Below are 15,257 nucleotides of genomic sequence, written 5' to 3'. Positions count from 1 at the left end.
ACAAAGCTGCAGATTCGTCGCATCTCGTCGGAATTCTCCCTCGCCGAGCCGGGGAAGAGGTCTTGTTACCGAAAAGAGCGTACCTAGTCGGCCGCGAGTAATCCCTAATAATTCCGCGTGATTTACTTTCCGATGGTATCCACGGCCGAGTTTGATTCACCGCGAAATTGTTATCTCACGGTGCGACAGTCTGGTCGCGTCAACCTCGAGGAGAGAGGGCAAAGGACCATCTGGAAGACAAAACGTTTTGACCACGGCCGTGAACTGACCCTCCCCGCCATGCTGGATCCATTAGGAACCATCGAGACACGACACGGGGGAAAATAACGACAGACTGATCTCGTCGGTTTCCATAGCCGCAAAGCTGAGTGGGAAAGTTCTTAACGACTTTGCCGTCCGAGTCACGAAAAGGAAGCGCCGCTAAGTAAAGAGAGAAAGAGAACCGAGGATAGCTTAAACGCAAGGTTAACGCGAATTTCGTAAGAAGCATTAACGCGCGCAATAAACGCGGCGGAGGGAATTAACGGCAAATCGTTGCGGAAGAACTATTAAACAAACCAGGATATCGGTGTTCGCGCTGTACAGGAAACTCGTTTCGCCGCGAGACGAACCGACTTTAGGATTCCCTCGAAGTTTTAACCGACGATTATTCCGGTGCCTTTATTCGCGGCGGGAAGGCACAAAGGACTATTTTGCTGTTTCAGAATGTTGATACAGTTGGCTTTATCTCTCCGTTATGGCCATCGAATTTTTACATTCAACAATCGTTGGCTAAACCTAAAGGCGCTTTGAAAATTTGCTTCCGAGATATATATGCGCTCAAACTAAAGGCACTCGTAATATTATCGACAATAATTGCAGGAAATCTCGCTTGAATCAGACGTGAAGTGTCTTGAATTCTAATTCAGTGTGATGTATAATATAATAATATATTTATATATAAATTTATATATATATATATATATATAATAAAAATTTATTATATATATATTTTAAAAAAAGTCGTAGAGATAAATAACGATGTAGGAAATTGTACGCAAAGGTTTGAAAACGTTTCAATTTGACTGGTGAGTGTTAAAAGAAGAAACGACGAAATTTTTCCCTGCAGTCAGTCCCATGGCTCAAAGTTCAAACAGTTTCGTAAATTCGCCAGGTTTAATTTCATCGTTGAAACATCCTAGCCAGGGAGAACGGCGATGTATCGTACAAAGAACGATAACGAAATAAAAAGAGACCGCTGAAAAGAGATCTTCCCAAATGCCAGAATTTTCGTTACGTCCGCGGCGAGTGGCGGTGCTTCAGAGCTCCAAAGCTCTCCCCCGAAGGTCTGGTGGAATTTTAACAACACCAGGTCTCCGACGAACGGACTGAAGGACAATCCAGCGGCGGAAATGTCGCGATAATTATTTAACCGTGAGTACTCGCGGCTCGCGACGCCAGCCGCAAACGGATCCTTGAAAAAGCTAGACCGAATTACGGCGTGCGCGCGCGTAGATGAAAGAAGCGCGTTTTAAACCGCGCGTTTCACTGTCAGGGCCCCGGCGATGTTTCCTCGTTTTTCCTTTCAGCAGTACTCGCCGGCCGTCTAATTAATTAAATGTAAACCCAACTCGCCGTTTCTGCTCTCTCATCCAGCGGCGGTCCGCCGTCTGCCAGCCTCTTTAGCCCCGTCTCTCCCTCCCTGCTGTCATCGCTTCGTCAACCTTCGCCTCCTTCGGATTCGTTTCAGATTCGAGGCGAGCCGAGCTTCGGAAATTCCCGGAGTCACTTATTTGCGTTTACTCAAGGGCTGTGTCTTCGCAGACGGTTAATTGGCCTCCGTTGCACCCCTTCCTTCTTCACGAGCGACAACGACTGAGACGACGATTCTACTCGATCGTCCCGCGATCCGCGATTCGAGTAATTAGTTGACTGTGCATTGCTCGCGCTGGCTCCAGATTTCGATTCTGTTGCGCAGATATTGTTCCCGAGAGGTGGATATTCGTTTGAAGATCGTGATGAGAAATTCGGCTGATTGTTGGGACAAGGAATATTTCAAAGTTTGATGAAACGTATAATTTCGAGGAGATTGGGAAATGCTGAGTTTGAAAACCAAATAGAAAGACAATTTTAGTAGTATGGGAGGGGAGAGTATTCCCAGGAGGGTATATCCTTTGTAGGGTATTCGTTTGAAGATCGTGATAAGGGATTCGGTTGATTGTTGTGACAAGCAATGTTTCAACGTCTCATGAATTTTTTATAATTTTTATGTAACTTTGGAGAGGATTAGAAAATGCTGAGTTTGAAAACCAAATAGAAATTGTTTAGTAACATAGTCTAGGCTTATTCTACTGGGGAACAAGATTTTTAAAATTCTAAAGAAGATAAGAAGAAACACGTGCTTCTAAAACCAAGTGAAAAGTTTCATTAACATGTAACAGATTGACAACTTGACTATCTCTATAAAAGATACACGGTGGGACAAAAATTATTTCTTATTAAAATAAATCCGTAAAGAAAAAAATTTTTTTATTATATGTTTAAAAAAAATTTTTTTCTTTACAGTGAAAAATTCATATTTGAACTTAAATTTAAATTAAAATTAATAAAATTGCTTTCTTCTTATATGTTGACGTTTTGCTAAAAGAAAATAGGTGGCTCACCCCCAGTAGTAAATTTGGCGTATCAACCTCTAAAACAGGTAGCTAATTTTAACTTGTAATTCATTCTAAAGAAATTAAGAATGTGACTCGTCTCAATTCCACTTTCAAGAGATCAGTCGTTGCCCTAGAACCTCGGTACGCGATAAATCAAACAATAGGTCGTTTGATAAAAACGTAGCAAACTCGCTGAAACTAAGCTCATATCCGGCAATGGCTGAGGAACAGCCCTCGAGCCGAAAAATTACATATTCAAGGTACATATCGCTTGACCGTTTTATCTCTACCCGCAGCAGGCAATTACTTACTCTGGCGCGCCTCCAGACTTTATCCCCGCCTCGTAAAGCGCGGGCATCAGTAGCATCTCTTAATCCCATAAAAGGGGTGAATCGCGAGTTATAGTCGGACAAGCCTAGGCCTCGCCTCGGGCCTGCGTTTTAAGCCAACCAGCGACAAAATGCGAAACCACCCGGCTCATTATCATAAGCGTACATCGCCGACTATTAGCCAATTCTCCAGATTTTGGGACGAGGCCAATCCGAAGAACAAGACAATGCTGTATCTCCTGATATTGTAGAATTCAACTCAACGTTCCGCTGTACGAATTCTCGAATTCTCTACGGAGAGGTTTACGTATCTAAATTCGCAATAAACGACGATCCAGTACATAATTTTCGTGTTAATGTACGTTGATTGTTTTTAATTTGCGAAAGATAATCTTGCAAAGACTTTCTGATTAAGAATAGAAAATTTCTCTGGTTTTCAATAAAATTTAGAAGTGCTGTGCTATGATTCCAAACTAAACAATAATTTCGTGAGGATTGAAAAATTGTTCTACGAACAAGTGTTCTTTGTGATGTTTTTACATCTCTGACAGCAAACAATCCTCCTCGTAGTGAATATCCAAATCCTTCGCTCTATGAAAAATTTAATTCATATTTAAATTAATTAACTTAACTTGTTTTGAGATTTAATTTGAATTTAGAATTAATTCCAAATTGCTAAGTCGTAATCGACCCGTACGAATATAAATTTTCTCATTCTTTACTTTCATTTATATTTCTGTATCTCGTGTGATAGAAATTGTCGTGTAAAATATAGAATTAAATAAAAATTAAATATTGAAATAAGAATAGACAACTATTGCATTGTGGAACACGGTGAATGCTGCTATAATTCAAGGCGCGAGTTTGTGTTTGCGTTGTATGCCGGAAGTCGAGGGCCAAGGACAGGGAACAGGGACTGTCGTTTGGATCCGGGGCTCCTCCGAAGCTTTCGGGGTGAATTTGAAACGATGGATAGCGAGATTAGGGTTGGAATCTTCGTGTATCTATTTTTCATACGGTGTAGTGAATTGATGGCCGGTTTGTGGGTCAGTTTCAACGGGGAAGAATTGGAAATGAACATTGTTGGGAGTTTACCTCCGACGAGGTTATGTTTTATAGAATATATAGATATTTTCTAGTCCATCAATAATCCATCGAGGACCAAGCTGTGTTGACCCAACTTTTTTATTTAGTCTCGTACACGTCATCAATTTTAAACATTTCTCTTTTTTTTTCATACGACGTGAATGAACAAAAGATCGACTCGAAGATTAAGGAACTTTCTCTTTCAACATGCTGCCGCTCGAATTCCCGGTCACATCGCGGATCAATGACTTTTTCTCGAGGAAGTCTCGGCCATTAAAGCGTAACTCGGTCATTAATAAACGAGCTTCGTTCTTTGACTCATTCTTGACACGGTCTCTCTCTCTCTCTCCTACTTTAAATGCGCCATAAAATCGTCCTCGATCACAAAAGCGATCGTGTGTGGATCTCCTCCGTTAGTTTCTTCCTCTGTCGATCGTTGACCCTAATTGACCTATTCCACGAAGAGGTCGACGTAACGCGAAGTCACACCCCTCAACCGCGTCAAGTTTGATTCTTTACGAAATCCCTCCGAGGCTACACGTAATTGAATGCTTAATAAGAAGTTTTTCAACTCGGAGACTATGATATTAGAAAGTATCGGGGGAGGATATCGGAGTTGTTAATTCGGTGCTTAATTTTTCACGCGGTTTAACGAACTTTATTCATAAGAAGTTTCTTCAATGTGAATGCCTCTTCATTCCCTAACATCCACTCTTTATTAATCGACTTCATCCTCTCGCAGAGAGAACTTTCTCGATGTACTTTCTGTCGCTCGTAAATATATAGCCATTTTTCAACAATTTGCATCAAAATGAGAAAACACAAGTGAAAAAGCTCACTTCTCGAACAATTATCATAGAGACGTATGTGCGTATTAGAAGGAACATTCTGAAATTTCATTAACGAAACAGGATCTTTATTCATCCCATGATCTTTATTATTTGTAAAATATAAAACTGTTGCAAAAATTTACAAAATGTTGAATACCTATCGTCGGTTTCTCAAAATTATTTACAAAGACAAACAAAATTTCGATCCTCCCCTCCTCGATTGAAATTAACGTTCACTCACGGAAGGTATGGTTTCCAAGTTAAGAGATTGACTTCCAATATCATCGTCGATGCTTCGTCGAACAAGCACCGGCGTCCCTCGCGTGTCTCACGCTTCGTTCATATCTCGGCACGACTCGCCAAGATTTCCCCCTTGTATCGCAAAGGAAACGTCTCCCCCTACCCCAACCTCACTCTCTCCTCTCACCTCTCGTCTGACTAAATACCTCTGAGAACGAAATTTTCCGTAATTAGAGAGAAAGCGGCCCCTTTGATCTCCCCTCCGTTGCGGAGGAGCACCGCGAACGAGCAAAGAGATTGCCCTCGCAAACGATCGATCGAAATAATTGCGCGGCCCCGAAATTTCCATAACGCGATGGAGCGGCTGCCTGTTGGTTTTCCTGTTGGCTCGCAATTTGCCACAATTTAAGCACCGACCCTCTCTCAGCCCACGTGTAACGAGTATCTCTCTCCGGTAAACGGTTCGTGTTATCAATTAGGCTTCATCGGGTAGCTTCGTGCCATATAAACTCGATTATTTCTTATCGCGTCGATGCGAGGGGGGGGATTCGCCCTTCGCGTCTCCTCCAGACATCGTGGAATTCACACTCTGATAGAAACGAGTAGTTTTGTACCTGTGGGAGAGGAGGTGAATCGATGGCTGGTTATTAAACGGGAAGAGAAGAGAGAAATTTTCGAATAAGCATAGGGTGTTAACTTCAAGTCGAACGTCTAAGTTACTATTAATGGTGCTATTAATGTTAAGAAGAAGAAAAAAAGACCAAGTAGGATTTAAACGATTTCGAAACGCATTTGATGTTACTAAGAAAAAAATCCTGTGGAGGTCATTTTGACAATTATTCTCAAAACCATACATCCAAATTTTCTGTTAATCGATGTTTCGTTCGATTCAGATTCTAACATATTACGTGAAATATTCGATCGTGAAATTAGATTTCGAACTGCCAAACAAGATTAAACGTGAGATTTAAACTGTGTAACAATAATTGTGTAAGAAATAATTTCTTCGATCTTAGTAACCAAAGCGATAACCAACAAGCAGTTTACGTTCTATAATTGGCACATAGAAAGATACTCCCCTGGAATTTCCTGGCTCGCTGCCTATTTCACTTGAGAAGCAGAAAGAAGGAAGAGAGAAGGATATTAACCGTAGAATCCTCGAAGCTAATATCCCAGCGAAAGTTTCATTTCAACCGCGACCTCACCGCCGCGCGAAACGCGAACTCGAACTCGAACTCGAACGCCGCGAGAGTATTGCGAAATATTAACACCGATATTCAACCATGAAAATATCACTCGAACTCTCTTCAGGCCCGCGCCTGTTCAAAGTCTGAAAACTCACGGCGAGTTTCCCCTCCACTTCTGGTCGAGTTTGAATTCTCGAAGACGACGACGACGCCGGCCGGTCGGCGAATAGATTTCTGAAAGTTCCAGTTTGCGCCCCCCCCCTCCCCCCCTCTGCTTTCCCCTTTGGAAGGAGTAATTAGAGAGAAGAGTCGCGGCGAGGAGCGGCGCGAGTTCGATTCCTTCCTTGAAACCACTCCGTCGCGAACAGCGGGCCAAGTTGCGCGGGTGGGAAGAGAAAAAAAGTAAACTTTTAATTTATTTAAAATCCCCGTGATATTCGAGGCGAGGCGAGGGATGGCCCCGCTCGCTAATGAATTCTTATTCGATGCCGAAATTAAAGAAGTCGCGAGGGGCGGTGAAAGAAAGAGGGGGACGCGGTGGAAAACTCGAAGCTCTCGGTAAGCTCTCGGGTAAGGAGAAAAAGTGGACGGAGTGGGCGAAGGGCGGGAGGATATCGTGTATCAGAAGTTACGTTTATCGTATGAAGCGCGCAGTTTTCCAGGCTGTAGGTAAGTTTACCCTTGTACAGCTTCCTTCGCCACCCTCCGTTTCCGTTTCTCTCGCGCGGCTCTCGACGATCGTGCGTTTCGATCGATCCGCGATGCCCTTCGTCGCAACGTACAGCCGAGTACCGACCACCTTTCGGGTTTCAACGTGTATTAACTTTCGGAAACGGAAGCCTTCCCGGGAGGGAAATTGCTGTCACGCGAACGAGAGAATCGAAACAATGCAGTCGAATCTGGTTATTGGCGTAAAAGCTCTCTCTTCGAAACACCGCAGATTATTAAAGTTATATTTGCACCGGATTTTATAGTTCGTCACTTACTTACGTATCTTTATGAACGCACTGTAATGGGATCCGAATATTGTACTGGTAAAACCGATTCGAAAATGTATACAGAAGCTACAAAACATTTATTATGAACATAACATAACGTTTAAGATAACACGCTTAAAGATACAATATAATAATGGTATAATAATATATATCAATTATTTATATTATATTTAACAAATGTAACGATCACAAGTGCTATTGTGCATAAATAATTGGACATCTAGTGTAATTCTATCAAAAGATTGGTATTTTTATTTCATTTCTGTAGCTACGATCAACACATTTTTCTACTGTTTTTATAATACTATTGTAGTATTATAAATACTAGTATTATTTATATATATAAATATAAATATTATTATATAATACTATATATTTATAATACTAATTTTTCTAATACTATTGTTTTGTAATAATCTACTGTTTTCTACTGTTTTTACCATAACGGAGATTAAATGTTTTATTTATTCTGAAACAAAGTCCCGTATTCATAACTAACTGATATAACTTTAAATGTAACGAAGAATATATATATATATATTTTTTTCTTCTAATATTACATTGAACATGACACATTTAAAGTCACTTGACTAAGATTTTGCAAAATTAATCTTCAGTGACGTTCAATTTTATTTATACCATATTATTATTACTGATATTGATATTGTTACATATTAATTAAAAAGGTTCATGCGATTCATATTTTATTTATCTGTAATAAATAAATTAATCTGTAATAAATATTTTACTTATCTGTAGTAAACAACTGTCCAAATACTCAGGCACAATAGCGTACGTCCGCTATTATTACACGAATTACACCGATACGGAAGACGCAATTCAAATCACGTGTTAAACCTTATCTAAGATAAACGTGAGCCAAGGAGAAAATATCAAATATCTCTTTTTATAGATTATCAAACCTCTGAAGATTCCATCCGATCTTCGTAAATGACCGTGTCACGTACAATAATTCAAGCAACCGCGCTTACTACAGAAGCCGTGCAACTAATCGAACGAAAACAGACGTTCCCATCCGCATTCCGCGGTCCATTCCATCGAGATCCAACCCTACGACGTTTCTACCGAGTAATTGCTTCGATTCGTACATTCATCAACTTTTCTATCCCCCTCGGCGAGGGTGGAGGATGGACAAATATTTTCTTCCAATATCTGGAGGACGAGCGTTCCTCCTTTGAGGAGTGTGAAATTCAGTAGAAACAAGCGGGAATCGTCAGACGCGGCGGAGAGATATCGTTCGACACCATCGCCATCGGCGATACCGCTGATACGTTTTCGTTATCGTTCTCTCTGGAGCATCGTATTAAGTAGCTGCGAGCTTTCTGCGCGTCTGCACGAAGCTCTTGATTCAACATCAAAGCGACCGGCTAGATGTGTATTTTTCCCCGTGATCCCTCCGGTTTCGTTTCACCAGAGCTAACATCCAGCCCGTGAACGCGAGCCAACCAACCAATCAACCAACCGCCATGAAAGTCATCCACCGAAGTGATCGTCTGACCGTCGAAATGATCGAACCGTGGGATTTCAAGGGTGGCGAACGTGACACTTCGAATGAATTCCATTCGAGATTTGATAATTCGGATAATGAAATTAGTGAATCTGCGAACAGTAACATTACGAGGGAAATTGGTGTTGTCTCGGTTGCGTTTGTTTGGAAATCATTGGTTGAGAATTGTCGCTTGTTTGATGGCATAGCATTGTCTTCGTGCCGTTACATGGTAACGTTTCGGTATAATATGTAATACGTAACATTCGAAAAATTGGAGACTCGAGCAGAAAATTCGAGAAATCAATATCAGACAACGAATGAAATTTTGTTCGTCGCTCCTTCAAAGATTCAACCAAGTTATAGTTAAATTCGATGTGAATTTCTCTCAAATTTAAACATGTTTATTTTATCGTTATTGGACGTAATCTTTAAATGCTTAAAACGTTTTTTATATATAAATAGGCACTTGAAACGTTTTATATTGGAGAAGTTTTGAGAGTCTGAGACAGATTAATTCAATTTTATTTCTCACGGAGAAACTGGACCTGTTCGAGTATTGGGGTTCCACGTTTACCATTGCTATGCAATCAAGTAAACGATTGTAGTCTTAAAACTACGTACATCAGTGCCCACTTAGTTGATAGTGGTAATTCCTATTCGTTGTTGCAGGATTTAATTAAACTTTGAACAATCACGTTCAACGAGATTTCTCTATATCTCTGATGCAACTCACTTTAATCTACTTGATTCTAACGCCTTGCTTTCGCGATAAGATTTCAAAATTCTGGCAACTAAGTGGGCGTTACTGTAGCTGTAGTATTTGAAAGCGAAACTAGAACAAACATCCTCGTCGTGTCAAACGTTGAGCAGTAACGAAAGTAGAATCGAGAGTAACAACGTTGTAGCCATCACCTGTTCCGAGCCAGAGCCTTGTTTCTCAAATGGGATTTTCGTCGCCTGTGTTCTTACACTGGAACGTGTTGCGATCCATTTTTTGTAGTAGTTGACGTCGGTGTACACACCGGGTGAACGTGGCCGGGCGCAACCATTCCCGCCGGAAACCACGCCGGTTAGAATTCCCTTGCAGATCATACCACCTCCGGAATCACCCTTGAAAGAAGAAAGATTCAATTCGTAAAGAAGCAAGCAATAATTTTTTTTACAATCTTCAATTACCATAGAATCCAAATGGATGAAATGGTGATCAAAGAGATATTTGGAATTACTTTTCATAGTCGTCGGTATTGAAAAAAAAAAAAAAAAAAAACGGAATTGGATATTGCAAATTTACGGAAAGAAATTTTTTTTTTTTTTGGTGAAATGTTAATGCAACATTCGGTTAAAGAAAGTTTACGATAAATTCGCCAAGTTTACATTTTCATTCACTTTTTCGATTTGCATTGAGTTTTGCACCGCGAGTTTTACTTTCATATTCGAAAAATTCGTCTGAATTGATCCATATAAAATAATATTCTTACGAAACGTAGCAACAAATTTGTCGCGACGAAAGGATCAGATTAATCAACGATGAGCTTGCAACTGTATCTAACGCGACGAAAGAGGAGCCTTTAGCAAAGTGATTAATATGTCACTGTCAGAATAACAAAGTATATTTTAACCCGATTAGCGTCGTTCAAATTGTTTTCTCGCAAGAATTGCTCGATGTTTTAATAGAACGTATACGTTACTTGGCAAGCATCCTTCTGGCCCTCTATATACCCAGCGCAGAGCATCCCTGGTGGGAAATCAGTTATGTCTTCCAGAAGTTTTTTGCACGTGCCGCGACTCAACAATGGCAGGTCCACGTACATAAGGTTCTCGCTCGTCACTGGATAATCCTACGCAAAAGTGTCTCACATATTGAACCAAGATATTTTTCGAATCGTCGATTATAGTTAGTTTTTAATTTTTCTGAATATAGTAGCGGAAGATCGAAAATTTAAAATTAAAGTAATATCTCGATATTGATATTTTAATTTTTAATTAATATATTGAATCAATATTGAATTAATAATTGATATTGAAATAAAAATTGAAAGTTAATAAATTAATCTATTCAATGGTAAAAATTAATAACTTTTATATTTATTTATCATCATTACAACGACAGTCATTTATATATCGTATCTACTCATTTCTTTCGTTAAATTTATAAAATCGAAGACTTTCTCCTATTTAAACGTTCTTGTTTCTGATATATAAATTACCGTTGATTTTCAATTTTTGTAATTAATCACGGTGTACCCAAACCTACGCAATGTTCTCCAAAAATAGTTAATGATAGAAGAAGCAAACGAACTTACTTCCGCTGGGTAACCCCATCCTGCTACTTGGCAAATGGTGTCTGGAATAGGGCTGTTATCCGCGAGGGGAGCAACGTTAACTTCCGGCGTTAATTTAAACGGCACCTTGAGCTGCAACGTAAATGTCAGCGAGGTAGAATTATTGTTATTAACACGTGGAAGTGAAAACAATTAAACAAAAAGAGGCAAAGATTTAAACGATCGTACAGCAAGAAGAGCTATGTCGTTCTCCAGTGTTTTGGGATTGAATTCGGCATGAACGTGAATCTCGTCCACACCCCTTTTCTGACCGGTCTCGCTCAACTGACTGAGTTTGAGGTTTCCAGCAACTACCGTGATTCTCCACGGTTGCACCTGGTCGCCAGTTCTGTGAAAACGACACACGCGATTCAAAACGATTGCTAATAAACAGAGCCACGAATGTTCATGCATTCGTAAGGGGATTTAAATATGCAACGACGTGATTTACCATAATATTCAAAACTATACGAATTATTCAAATTGGAATGCACGATGCGACGCTGAATAAGTGAAGCAAATTTTTGTTGAAATTCCATTTTCCTTGGTTACCTTCATTACGTTCAGAGGCACGGATTTGCATAAACGTCCACCGTCTGCCCAACGTAATCAACATTTACGCATTTACGAGGAATTTAAATATGCAAAAACGCGCGAGACGCGCGACGAATACGCGCGATTTAACCAAATTGAAGCACCTGTTGTAATGTGTAAAGGATTGAACAAATCTCGCGCGTTGGTTGCAATTTTTTTTAAATTGTAACTTTACGAAAATATGAATTTGCACAAGTGTTGAGAATTGAGAGTGTCGCTGCGCGCGAGTGGGTAAATTCTCGCCGCGTGATGAATATTTGGCCTGTCAATTATTCAGAATTCGCGTTGCGAAGGAATTTCACGCCACTCACTCTTCGAACATGCAATGCGCCGCCGTGAGCACCGTGTGTTCAGCTATCAAGGATCCTCCGCAAAAATGTTCCAAGTTGTGAGTTTCTCTCAAAGATACCTACGAATCATTTCCAAGAAGACAATCTACTTATTCCTCGAACCGTGTAATTACAATTGGCGTATCGAAGAAGGAAGCACTCGATCTTACAAGACGGTGCGACGCGTACCTGATAAGGAAATTGTCTCAGTGCCGCCTTTGTTCCGTTAACTATACGCCCATGCAAGTTGTAGGGTGTCCATTCTACCATTAATTTGGGATCCACGTTGGTCTTGTTCTCTCGAGCAGTTGATGACAGTGGAACGAAACCTATAGAAATTATATATAAATGTAACAATATAAGATATATAATATAATTATACATATAAATATTTTTTTCAATCAATTCAAGATACACTCGTATTTTTCGTTGATCGAAATCTTTAGATCTTTTGAAGAATTAGTACGGCGAGTTCTGTCGATAGATAAACGAATATTAGTAGAGAATTGCACATCGTTGTAGAATTATAGAACAGTATATGCTACGAATTTTCGTTTTATTGATTTTCCTCCTTTATCAGATTGTTGTATAACATTTTTTCCATTATATAAATACGCACTTTGTCGCGTTTGTGTCTTGCAATCAATCATAAGACGTAAGAATAAACAAATGAAAACGAACAGAGAATTGCACGTGGTAAAATTATAAAGCCACGCAGGCTATCTTTTAAACTTTCTAGAATCAATTTTCTCCTCTATTAAACTGTTTTTCATAAATTGTTGTCTAATTTTTCACTTTTGTCTTGGTAAATAAAAATTATTGTTTTTCAAAATCTCGTAAATTAAGGGTTACGTCGATATGAAATAATAAACGATACACATCATAAGGATAGAAAATTTCATAGAATTATGAAACAATCATGGAACAACTGCTACAATCGCGTGCGTTCATCAAAATGCGTTCATTCGTTTTGCTTGCTTACCGTTGACTAAATTATTCGTGAAAAACACGAATGCCAAAGCAAGAGGAATTATCCGCGTTTTCCCTTTCTTGTCACCTCTGCCGTGTTCCATATTGTTTTTATTGTGTCGTTAAATCGTGCTCCTCTTCCGTCGTCCACTTGCCACGGACTGATCACGATACGATTTAGAATGGATAAAGAATCTAGCTATCATCAGGTAGAACAGGCATTATCTTTAATGCGATATCTATCAGCTATCTCATATTGTATACGTCAATTAGTATTGAAATGATTGGTAAACGCTTCTTCGAGAAACAAATATACAACACAGTGCGGCTCGTGTTTTTCAAACGGGACTGTTGTAGAAACTTCCCGAAAGAATTTTATATTCAGCCAATTACGTCACTCTCTGCAAAGATAACAATCGCTCCGACCGAATACACGTAAATCGGTCGAACGTTTTTAACAATCGATCGCGATGAATACACTTGACTCGATTTTGGTCGTTTCGTCGACCTACATAGTTTGTAGGACTCTCGCGTTATATCAACTTACCAGAATACCGAGATAAGGAATATTGACGATATTGGGAAATTGAGATTTCAGTGAGGACAGAGATATACATTTCTGATAGACGATTTCTTTATCTGTTGTTGGAGTTTCTCTTTCTCTCTGTTGCATAGAAAATGGCCAATTTCACAATCGTTGAGAGTCATACGGAATTTGATGATTTGAAACTGTATCTGTGTTTGTTAGGTTACTGAAATTCAACTTAACAACTCGTTGACTTGTTACATTCGGATTAGTTGTCTGAATATTTAATTTTGATAAATTTCTCGATATCTACTAAATTTTTGACATGTTTATATAAATTTCAAAGTAGACTTGTGTTTGCATTCTATTTGTTAGAACTGAAATTCGGAAAAATTTTAAATTTCTTAACATATTGAATTTTGTACATTAATCGTAACCGTGTACGAAGTACGAACGACTATTACCGAACCAATATTTCGATGAGCGTTATTCTCAAGAAAGCTAAAAAAATATTCAAAAGTCAATAATAATTTATTGCCCCGAGTGCTAATAATTCGCCAATTACGATAAGTGTGCCCGTCGTAAATCACGTCGCGTTACAGCGATGAACAGTCTGAAATCAAACGTTCGCGTTGCTGACTATATCTGTTCCCATCGGCGAATCCCGGCGAATTCGCGGCGTTTCACGATCCATCAAAAGTCACCTGGCGATACGTGAATTCCACGAAGTCGCGCGGACGAGAACAGGTGGTGATTAACGATGCACGTGCGTCCGAGAAACAGCTTCGGCTCGAGTCGATTTCATCTCGAAGACCGCGTATTAGACGCTCGACGATCGTGCAGGCGTAAATTAACACGACGTTGGGTCGAGCATGATCAATCTTAGCCCCTGAACGAGGAGGCACGCTTTCGAGCCTCGATGAATTACGCCGAGAAACCGGTCGGCATTAAAGAACGAATTAATCGGCAAGCTATCGGTGGGAAAATAAATATTCATCGATGCACGGGACGAGAGAGGCGAGGAACTCGAAAGTGGAATATGTCGGAGCTACCGACAGTTCCGTCGAGAATTATCACTTCGTTCGAGAGCCTCGCTTATCGAACGAATTAACAAGATCGCGGGATAAGACGACATGGCGGTCCGATGCAGCCGGTGATTATTTATTATTTATAAGACCCAGTCTGGCTGCTGTAATTGTCGCGATAAATGCACGTTTCTCCCCGAGCTGTATATTTACGAGGTAGCTTCGTTTACGAGTATCTCTTTGCTACGTTCTAATCTTTCTAACAATTGAAACAATCGAGTGGAAAATGTTTAAGGTTAGAGTGTAAGAGTAGCTTCACTCAATATCGAGGTTCGTTAATATATAATTTTTTATATTTATTGATTATTTATATTTTATGATAATAATTTTATATTTATTGATTATTGATGAATGTAATAAAGTCGTTTTCTCATTGAGTGTAAGAGTAGCTTCGCTCAATATCGTTAATATAATTTTTTATATTTATTGATTATTTATATTTTATGATAATAATTTTATATTTATTGATTATTAATGAATGTAAAGTCATTTTCTCAGTTGTTACAGACACATACGAAATTTGTTTCTTTCTCTTTTATAGTTTACTAACAAGTTTCGCTTTTTAATTAATTTTGTTAATTCTGTTAGTTTGTGATCTGTTCTTTTTCCTTTCATAC

General features: G+C 39.4%; 1 protein-coding gene across 2 annotated transcripts; it reads right to left on the bottom strand.

Annotated features, from left to right (window-relative positions):
* Positions 1–8,474: 8,474 nt before the first annotated feature.
* On the bottom strand, positions 8,475–13,203 carry LOC122533066 (trypsin-like). 2 transcript variants are annotated; one of them, XM_043662429.1, is made up of 8 exons: positions 13,043–13,202; positions 12,250–12,389; positions 12,043–12,140; positions 11,327–11,486; positions 11,120–11,230; positions 10,505–10,654; positions 9,729–9,926; positions 8,475–8,926 (listed from the first exon to the last, which is right to left on the bottom strand). In XM_043662429.1, the coding sequence occupies exons 1-8, from the start codon at positions 13,131–13,133 to the stop codon at positions 8,918–8,920; spliced, it is 957 nt and encodes a 318-aa protein (XP_043518364.1). In that variant the 5' UTR covers positions 13,134–13,202; the 3' UTR covers positions 8,475–8,917. The 2 variants fall into 2 exon arrangements, with proteins under 2 accessions (XP_043518364.1, XP_043518363.1); XM_043662428.1 differs by lacking the exon at positions 8,475–8,926 and having other exon boundaries at positions 9,316–9,926; positions 13,043–13,203.
* Positions 13,204–15,257: the final 2,054 nt, after the last annotated feature.

Source organism: Frieseomelitta varia, unplaced genomic scaffold (genome assembly GCF_011392965.1).
Source record: "Frieseomelitta varia isolate USP_RPSP 00005682 unplaced genomic scaffold, Fvar_1.2 scaffold_493, whole genome shotgun sequence".
Taxonomy (NCBI): Eukaryota; Metazoa; Arthropoda; class Insecta; order Hymenoptera; family Apidae; genus Frieseomelitta; species Frieseomelitta varia.
This window is presented reverse-complemented; position numbering and strand designations above follow the sequence as displayed.